Source organism: Dipodomys ordii, unplaced genomic scaffold (assembly GCF_000151885.1).
Source record: "Dipodomys ordii isolate 6190 unplaced genomic scaffold, Dord_2.0 Scaffold36, whole genome shotgun sequence".
NCBI lineage: Eukaryota > Metazoa > Chordata > Mammalia > Rodentia > Heteromyidae > Dipodomys > Dipodomys ordii.
Window position 1 is genome coordinate 4,715,933 of NW_012267252.1, and position 9,763 is coordinate 4,725,695.

General features: G+C 53.9%; 1 protein-coding gene across 1 annotated transcript; it reads left to right on the forward strand.

The window, feature by feature from the left end:
• Window positions 1–4: 4 nt before the first annotated feature.
• On the forward strand, window positions 5–6,068 carry Tlx1 (T-cell leukemia homeobox 1; the record flags this gene model as incomplete). The annotated part of the gene is made up of 3 exons (XM_013017589.1): window positions 5–203; window positions 2,384–2,585; window positions 4,851–6,068. Coding segments are annotated over 3 exons (624 nt in total), but the record flags the coding sequence as incomplete, so codon positions are not given.
• Window positions 6,069–9,763: the final 3,695 nt, after the last annotated feature.

Genomic DNA, 9,763 nt, shown 5'->3' on the forward strand with positions numbered 1-9,763 from the left:
CGGGGGTGCGCTGAGCGCGGCGGGGGTGATCCGGGTGCCCGCGCACAGGCCGCTAGCGGGAGCGGTGGCCCACCCCCAGCCCTTAGCCACCGGCTTGCCCACTGTGCCCTCGGTACCTGCCGTACCGGGCGTCAACAACCTTACCGGCCTCACCTTTCCCTGGATGGAGAGTAACCGCAGATACACAAAGGACAGGTTCACAGGTGAGTCCGGCCCGCGCGCGCGCGCCGCGCCTGGCCGCGGCTCGGGCTCTGCGCTACCCCTCTCCCGCTTGGTGTGCCCCCCAGTCCCTTCTGAGACCCAGGTGGCTCGGCGCACCTCCGTGCTTCCCCGCCAAGTTCAGCCGCCGGGCTGGCTGTGTGCTCCGAGAATAGCTATGTTCAGAGAGTTCTGGATTCCTCCGTCTCTTCTCCCAGACCCCTGTTCAGAGAAGCGATCCTTGATCTCAAGGGACCTCAGGCCCAGTGAGGCCGAAGGAAGAAGAGGGCTGTAGATTCAGGGCTACCTTCCATGGACATCTGAGGCTTTGTGGGGTTCTCAGAAAAAGCATTGCGATGTGAGCAAAATGTGTTTCTTTTTTTCTTCTATCCCATCCGCCGTTTTCTTATTGAGGTGGAGATGCTCAGAATCAGATACAAGAAAAGAACAGGTTTTCTTACACACACTTGGGCGCCTTAACTCTGATGCCCACAGTCCTACCAGCAACCGCCCAGGTAGAGAAAGAGAGCTCTGAGGTCCTTCTTCCCCGACTGTTGGCTTCCTCTGGGCCGGTAGCAGCACAGGGCTGAGCCGCCCGCCCGGGACAGCTTACTCTATTCAATCTCAGAGTCCTTCCCCCAGAGGCAGCCCAGTTTTCCTGGCATGAGTAATGTACCCCTGGCGGACAACCGATCGGATCGGTGGTTGGGACAACTGCGGGGCTGTAGTGCGCTCGGGGCCGCTGGCTGAGACCCTTTCAGCTCCTTCCCTCGCTGCGGCTTCCTTTGCTCAGGCTTCCCGCTTGCTCCCCAACTCAGCTTCGGCCCAGGCACACATCTTTCCCCGCACCCCTCACTTCGCACTCCCCTGGTTGCTCATCAAATTTGAAATGGCCATACACTCGGCCTTCTAGGCCCCCACACCCGGCAGCATAACTGCTGCTAGCCGAGCTGGGGTTCGCCTCTGTGCCTCAAGAGGTGAGGCAGGTTACAGGCCCTTTCTGGCTAGGATTGGACTCCCACAGCAAGACACACAACTTCCAAAAGGTGCGTGTGTGTGTGTGTGTGTGGTGTGTTCATGTGTGTTCCTGTGTGCATGGGAAGCAAAGCTTAGGACTAGACCAGGCTGGGCAACCCTCAGGTCCTCTGCTCCAGTTCTAGGCAACATGGCCGAGAGACTATGCCTGGAGACTCATCAGGCTCTGGGACCATACTGAAATGAGGCTGGAGCTCAACACAGGCAGAGCGGCTGCTCAAGGTGGACTTCCTGAAAGGGCTTTCTCTCACTTTAGGGGCTCCATGCTCCAACCCAAGTCCTCTCAGGCCTGAGGAGGCAAGATGTGGTGCCTAGATCCATCTCTCCTGCCCAGGCCAGACTACTCTTGACATGCTCTGCCAGATAAATAAATGAAATGAAATAAACACTCCTGGTGCCTGGGGCAGTGTATATGTGTATACATATGTATATATACATATATGTGCATGTGTGCATATATATACCCATATCTATGTATGTGTGTATATATCTCAAAGGTACCTACACAGGGCCTACCCAGAGCTACAGCCAATCCTACTCATGTGTTGGGCCTGAATTAGGTTCTAAGTGAGTGTAAGTGTGTAGCCTTCTTTTGCCTTGTGTCCTGTGTGCTTGTGTTTGTCTAGGTGTGCCTGCCAGCCTGGAGAGTCAGATCTGTAAGTTTGTGTCCATGTGTGTTGTGTAGGTATGGGGCTGTGATAGAGGCTCAGGTCTGGAACCACTCAGGGGCCTTGATTACCCTCTGCCTCTTATTGTTGACCCTCCCTTCAGAGCCTAGGCCCCAAGGCTGTGGTGGTGCAATGGTTAGATGCCTTTCACTGCCCCTTTCCCAGGACGTGGAGAGCTCTGGCAGCTGGGAGGCAGTTAGAAAGCCCAGGGCTAGTGAGACCTCCGCTGTGAGGGCTGTCATGCGGCTGGAGTGGCGTCGGCCTGGCGGGCAGGCGGGAGCTCTTTCTGCTGCAGGCCTTGGAACTGAGGGGCTAAAGGGAGGGATCACGGCCTTGCTTTTGGGGGTGCAGCCCCTGCGAGCTCGTTCATTCGCGGGTAGTCGGGCCTGGGACGCCTCCTGACGCTCTGCCGCTTGCCTCTGCCGTCTGTCTGTCTCCCGCTCCAGTGGCCCTCTCACCCTTCACTGTAACACGCCGTATAGGTCACCCCTATCAGAATCGGACGCCCCCCAAGAAGAAGAAGCCACGCACGTCCTTCACGCGCCTGCAGATCTGTGAGCTGGAGAAGCGTTTCCACCGCCAGAAGTACTTGGCCTCCGCGGAGCGCGCTGCCCTGGCTAAAGCGCTCAAAATGACCGACGCGCAGGTCAAGACGTGGTTCCAGAACCGGCGGACGAAGTGGAGGTGAGCACGCCGGGCCCGCCCGCCCGCCCGCCCACCCTGGGGCACGGTCTCGGGTCGCTCTCCACCGGCCCTCGGTCCGGTGCACACATTCCCTCCGCTGGCTGCTTTCTCGTGGGTTCAAAGGAGCGGGCTTCTGCAAGGTTTTCAGGGAAACCAAAAGCCGTCAAAGCCAATAGTTCGGTGGGGCTGGAGAGGCCGGCTTCAGGGCTTCGTAGAACAGCACGTTGTGTGTAGTGTGCCGGTGTGGATGCCGCTGATCTACGACCCTTGGCCAAACAGGCGTGTTAGGACAATTGTACAATCCGGAGTTCTGGGCGTATTCACTGAATAGTTAAGGGCTTGCTGACTGTGCAAACTCCCTTTCACTGGGGCTAACCCCCTCTCGTCCCTGCACTGCAGACGCAGAATGGCCCGCGCTTTGTTTCTGCGCTCCAGCCGGACTCCTGGCAGACGGTGCCCACCCCCAGGCCCGGGGCTGGTCCCACTACTGCTTCCCCAGGCGCCCGGCCTCTGCGCAGCGGTCCTCCACCCTGCAGGGGCAAAAATCAATCCGCGCCGGCTGTGGCGAGGTTTCTTGGGTCCCACTGAAAGGGGGATCAATTAGGAGCAGATGGGTGTTCTTGAGAGAGACTTTTTCCCTTCTCCTGACACACCCGCAACTACACTTACAACACACTCATTTAAAAAAAACAAGATTCACATAATATACTTCAGCCTCTCTAGTTTTCGTTTACTTCTTTTTTTTTCCCTGCCCTCCCAAACATTAAGGATCCCACACACTTGTTCCAGTCTTAGTCTCTATACAAACTGGCACTTTTTTTTTTTAAGTACACCTTCTCGCACCCCTGCGTGTGCCGTCTACTCTATATGTAGCCCGTACTCTGGTGTCACACACAAGCAGTAAGGACTTTCTCCCTCACCCAGGCCCCTGGTAGGGGAAGCGCTAAAGTCTGGACAAAGTCAGAGGCGCCGAGCAGGGCGGGCCTGGGGCTGGAGGAAGGAATTGGAGTTTCCTCTTTTTCTGAGTGAAGGCAAGGAATCTGCCTGGGATTCCGCCTTGGGGGCCACAAAGGAAACCAGGCCTGAGAGTCTACGGGCCCCCTCCCCAACATTCCTATGGCTGGGGAAGGGGTGGGGAATGCAACAGCTTTGGGGGGCCCCTAGAAAAAAATAGTAAAAGAGGGAGCGTAGGCTTGCTGGGAGGGGTCGCTGGTATTTTCAAAGCCTACTACGGGTTGCAGCCTAGGGGAGGGGAGGAACCCCCACAGGACCTCCACCTCTAAGCTGCCGAAGAGAAACTGAAACACAAAGGGGCAGGACAAAGATTCCCCTTCTTGGAGGAGGGGAAAGGAGGAAAAACAGGTAGACTGGAGAAATCTTATGCATAATAAAAGACAAGATTGGATGGTTCAAACCACCGTTTTCCTTTCAAATACTTTCCCTTAATTAATAGAGAAGGGAGGTGGAGAAAAGGAGAGCTGAGACTGGGAGCTTGAAGTTAAGAGAACCATTCAGGGGCAGCGTGAGGTGCCAGGCACCGAGGGAAGATGAGATGTAGAGACACACAAGAGGGGGGCCTGCCGATAGGCGAGCAGAACAGAGCAGAGCAGGCAGGCGGCAGCCGCTGGAAGAGGCCCTCCCAGGATTTGCACGGCTTCATCGATCGCCTACAAATTGCTTCTGGAGGCCCCGGGGACTCCCATTAGATCTGTCCACCTTAGAGACAGACGTTTGATCTCAATTGACAGGGTGGAGGGGCTGCATTAAATGGAATAAGTGAGTCATCGCCTCCCAAGACGGCCTTAGAGGAAGCTGGTGGGTCTGGAGAGAGCCCCATTGGGGCACAGGCTTGGCTCTAGAGATCTGAGGCCTGGGAGAGATTCCCAGAGAGAAAGGCGATATATCTGCTGACCCTAGCTTCTGTGCCCTAGGCTTGGGGCAGCATCTATCCAATCTCCATCCAGGCTGAGGAGAGGTGGCAGGTCAGCCTAAGCTCCCAGCAGCGCTACTGGGTAGGGGTGGTGGCCAGGTAATTTGGGCCTGGTGAGTTTTTCCCATTGCTCCTCTGGGATACTTACTTCATTTTTGAGGTCTCCTATCTTTGTCCAAATCAAGTTCCCCAGGAGGAGGGAATGAGTTAAAGGGTCCACACTGGACCTAAGGCTGCAGAAAGCAGCCAGTGTTCCTATGTGGAGGCAATCTGCCTGGAGCATGCGCGGGAGCCGGGTTGGTGTCCTGGCGGGTAACAGCTTGTTCCCGGTGCAGGCGACAGACTGCGGAGGAGCGTGAGGCTGAGAGGCAGCAGGCGAATCGCATCCTTCTACAGCTACAGCAAGAGGCCTTCCAGAAGAGCCTGGCGCAGCCGCTGCCCGCGGACCCACTGTGCGTACACAACTCCTCACTCTTTGCCCTGCAGAATCTGCAGCCATGGTCTGATGACTCCACCAAAATCACCAGCGTTACATCGGTGGCATCTGCCTGCGAGTAAGCCGACCTGTGTCGTCATCCTGCAGGACCCCAGGCCTGGTGAGGGGCTACTGAGGCCTGGAAACCAGGCCTCTCCCCTCCTCTCCCAACTGCCTCGAGCTGAGGCCTCAAGGGGGATGGAAACATTGTCGATGCCCCCACCATGCTCTGCGGACATTGTTCTGTTTTCCATGGAAAAGGAGAAAGGCGCACTGGCACACTGGGGACTGCGGTACTTGACCCCTTCCCAGAAGCCTATGTGGTGCCACATCCACCAGAACTGTTCAGAGTCCTCTCGGTTTCCTCGATTTCATTTTATTTTGATTTTAACATGGGACCCAGAGAGAGACCAGGGAGGTGGGGGGGAGGGTAGAAGAGCTTCTGGGATCCCCAGGGATGCCATCTAAACTTTTTCTGGGAAACTCCACTCTATTCCTGCTCCTCGTTATACACATGGACACCGGTAAGACCACACAGAGGTGATGGTTCTGTCCCTTCAGACCATTCCCAGGGCTGTGCACAAGGACCCAGGGCAGAATGGCACACACCTCACCATTAAACACAGGCCAAGGGTGATCCAGATTCATTCTGAACAGCATGGCCTGCCCCCTACTCACAAAGGCCAAGGCCACACTGTGACACACCATCCCACACACAACAGCCTCACTTGGTCTGCTAGGCTCACACCATGCATCCCAGCCATATCCAGATACACACAGCCAGGTTTCCACACAAACTCAACTCGTGTCTCCAAATCCTGTTTGTAGGGAGAGTTTAAGTTATGCACTTATAAGGTGTTTTCTGTGTAACCATTTTATAAAGTGCTTGTGTAATTTATGTGGAAAAAAAATAAAACTCTCCAGATCTGGAGTCAGGGCTGTCTGCTCCTCACTGAGCCCAACGTCTTGTGGGTACTTGCATTTATTATAAGTTGTAGAGTTTCCGGAGCAGCCTTGGTTACCTGAGCTGGAGGGGCAAATGGGTAGGCAGGGCCTGTGGACTCTGGAGGGGAAAAAAGAGAAGACAGGCGGAAAGAAGGCAGAGCTGTGGAAAGGCAGGATCTCCTGGGATTGCTAGTGTTTGAAGGCTTGTGGATGGATGTTGTTGGCTGTGAGAGTTATGTATGTGTATGTATGTTTATGGTAGTGTGAATAATTGAAATATTACTGATGGTGGACATTTGTAATAATGTTTAAGTGTGTACTTATGTTTACAATTCTTACTTATAAATGATTGTTTCTGCTTAAATTGCAAATTGAAAGTATCACCGGGCACTGGTGACTCAGGGCTCACATCTGTAATCCTAGCTACTCAGGAGGCTGAAATCTGAGGATCTTGGTTCTGAAGCCAGCCTAGGCAAGAAAGTCTGTGTGACTCTTATTTCCAATTAATCATTAAAAAAATAAAAGCTGGAAGTGGAGCTATGGCTATAGTGGTAGACTTCTAGCCTTGAGCACAGAAGCTCAGGAACAGTGCCCAGGCCTTGAGTTCAAGCCCAAGGACTAGCACCAAAAAGAATCATTGCGTGCATAGGTTTGCAGCAGGCTCTGTGTGTGTGTGTGTGTGTGTGTGTGTGTGTGTGTAAAACCATGCATAAATGTGGGAAATTTGTGCTATCACAATTGGGGAAAATTGTGTTATCCTTTTGTGATTGTATAGGTATTGTATTAATGTTTATGAGAGTAGATATTTTCTCTGTTACATGTGCAGATGTGATTGCATATCATCTTTGTGTATGAGATGTAATCATGTGAGCCATGTGTTTTAACCATCATATTTTACTTGATACACTATGTAATTGTGAGAGTGAATGTGGTAGGCAATATGGATCATTGTGGGAAAATGTCCCTTTGGTAAGTGTGTGTGGTTGTGAGTTGATATACGCTAGCACTGATGACCTACAGTCCTTTGGGAATCTAAGGTGGTTCCTCACATTGTGAAGGACCAGCCTCTTCTATGAATTCTGGGACTCTATCCTTCCCAGTAAGCAGCACAGAATAGGTATACATAATTAAGAATTAGAGCCAGAATTGTCTCTGGTATTCTAAGTAGGACTCTGAGACTCCCACCATCATCTCATCTTGGCTTATACAAAATACACAGAAGTGACTTCCTGGAGGAGTGCCCCCCCCATACTACTTTGATCAGAGGCACAGTACCCACTCTCCAGAACATTCAGTCCTGACCCACCTGACCAATTGCAGACAATCAATTGATCTGGGCCTGCTTTTCTGGGAGAAGCTGGGTGGTGGTAGGTCTGGGGAGCTCACTAGACCAGGAAATAGTGAAAGTAGGGAAATAGGAACCTTGGTCTTTGCTATAGGAGAATAAAAGAGCTTTGCAGCTAGAGAGCAGAAATGAGTGTGGGGTCTGTGCAGGCTTACACAACTGTGTATTTTGTGTGTGGTGTGTGTGTGTGTGGATAGCCTCTAAAACCATTCAAGCCACCACAGCCACAGAGGGCTATATTACAGGGATAAATTGTAGCAGCCTTCCACTCAAGGAAGCACAGGGGGAAATCTGGTGAGAGGAACTGAAGACTTGCTCATCTATCCCCTCACTTTTGGGTCTCTTGGAGCTGAAAAAAAAGAGGGTTCTGAATCTAAAACATTCGGAGAAGGGCTTTCCTGTTCACCATAGTGTTCAAGACCGACCCCACCGATAAGCTGTGTTAAACTTGGGGAGAAGAAGGGTCTCCCACATTCACCGGAGTAAGCGCCCAGCATTAAGCAGAGCGAAAGCAGAAAATGATCTAGAAGCCGCAGGATCCTTTCACCTGGGCCAAATCTGGCTGCCCCTTTGCACCAGTGGGGACTGGAAGAGCCCAGGCCTCTTTATGGGCTGCGTTTTCCTTCCTCCATTACCTGTGTCCCCGATGCACTAACCCAGGGCTAACAAACCAGGGGGGTACACTGAGACCACCCTCAAGAGGCTTCCGTGTGTGGAGGCACCAGGGTATTTTCTGACTGTTGGAGTGATTCGGCAGGGAGCCGCCGTGGCCTCAAACACAACAGCCCCGAAGTGGATCCAAAGCCCAGACTTTTCCGCTTCCCTTACAAAGAAAGCGAAATTGGGTAACCCCCGCCGCTCCCCCTGCCACGATCGATCTCTCCTGTGATCGTCAACCTCGCCAGTCAGTAAACTCAGGGCTGGAACCCCTCAACCCTACTTGCTCTCGGACCCTGCCCAATTTGTCCAGTACTGGCGCAAAAGTGGGCGTTCCTCGTACAGGGTCCTCCTGGGGTCCAGATGCCAGGGTCCAGACAGCCTTCACTCGGTCACCACCTGCCTGCGCCCGGGCGCTCTCCGACTCCTGGGCCCGGGTCGCGCGCTCTTCCCGGGCCCCTCTTGATTTTCCTAGGCCCCGGGCGAGGTTTCCCAGAGATGCCAAACTCCCTGAGGCGTTGAGATCCTTGGCGTTGAGGGTCTGTGCAAGACTCCTCGATGTCCGCCAGGAATTCGTTGGGATGGAATCTCAGCGAATCCCGCTTCCGCCGAGCGCGCGCCGGTTAAGCCCTGGAGGAGCAGCGGCGCGCACACGGTGCCCAGACCGGCGGAGGCCGCTGGAATGCCCAACGAGCGCACGGGGCTTCAGGGTCACAGTCAAGGCCAAACAACCGCACCGAGTAGAAAGCTGGAAGATCCCGGCTGCTCACTAGAAATGGTCGGTCTTCGATGGAAAAGAGATAAGAAATAACTCATCTGAATAGATGTGTGCAGAAGGGCTGGGAAAGGAAAAGAAGATGAACAAACCTGTCTGGGCAGAAAGGCTGTTTCCTTCCTTGGCTTGAATGATCAGATTGCATTGACCCACCTCCGGGCCACGGGTGATCATAGGCTCGGCCCTGGTTCAGTCCAGCACTGGAGGCTGAGTGGATGGATGGCAGCCTGTGGTTCTAGAACCTAGGTAGGACTTGGGGTCTCAGGGGCTCCTTTGCAGTGCAGTGCGTGGCAAACTGAGAATCTGACGCAACCTGTTAACTATAATAGAGGCTTTGTGTGCTTGGGGCTGGGTGGGTACTCCCACCCACTGACTGCCCCGTGGCGCCCCCAATCAGGTGGCAGGAATAGAGTTTGCTCTTGTCCCAGGATTCATGTGGGTGCCCCGTTTGTAAACTGATTTGCAGGTGGGCAAGGTAGGTTGGAGGCATGTGAAACAATTAAGCAGGTGCCTTCCTCCAGACTGTTTACAGCTGGAGCCTTTGGGTTCCGGCAGCCATGCTGTGGACTGTTGGGAGATTGTAGCCCCAAGTCTGTTCTGAACGGCCCGAAGCACAGACACTGCAGGAAGTCCACCCCCCCCCAAGCTTTGTTCTTCCAGATCCCCACATATCCACTTTTACCTATATCTTACGCTCCATAGGACTCCCCCTTCCCCAGTCCGGTTCCCTCCCAGAGCTTTTATGCAGCCCGTTGCCGCCTAAGTACCCCTCTCCTCCATCAGCTGTGAGTTTTGAGTCCCACAGCCAGGCCAGGCCCCTACACCTGGCAGGAGCTTGGCTTGGAATGACTTTGTCCAAGGCCTCCAGGCTCCGATCGAGCCCTGGCCTGGTTGGCCCGGGGAGGCCTCTTTGGTACCGCCCACTTGCACCTTCCTCTGGATTTCCGTCCAGGGAAATCCAATCTAAGCAGGCTGAAAGTAGGCTGGAGCCAGATCGGGTTTTCCAAAGAGCCGAGAGCAGATTGGGAAAATGGTGTCGGCAAGGGTGTGT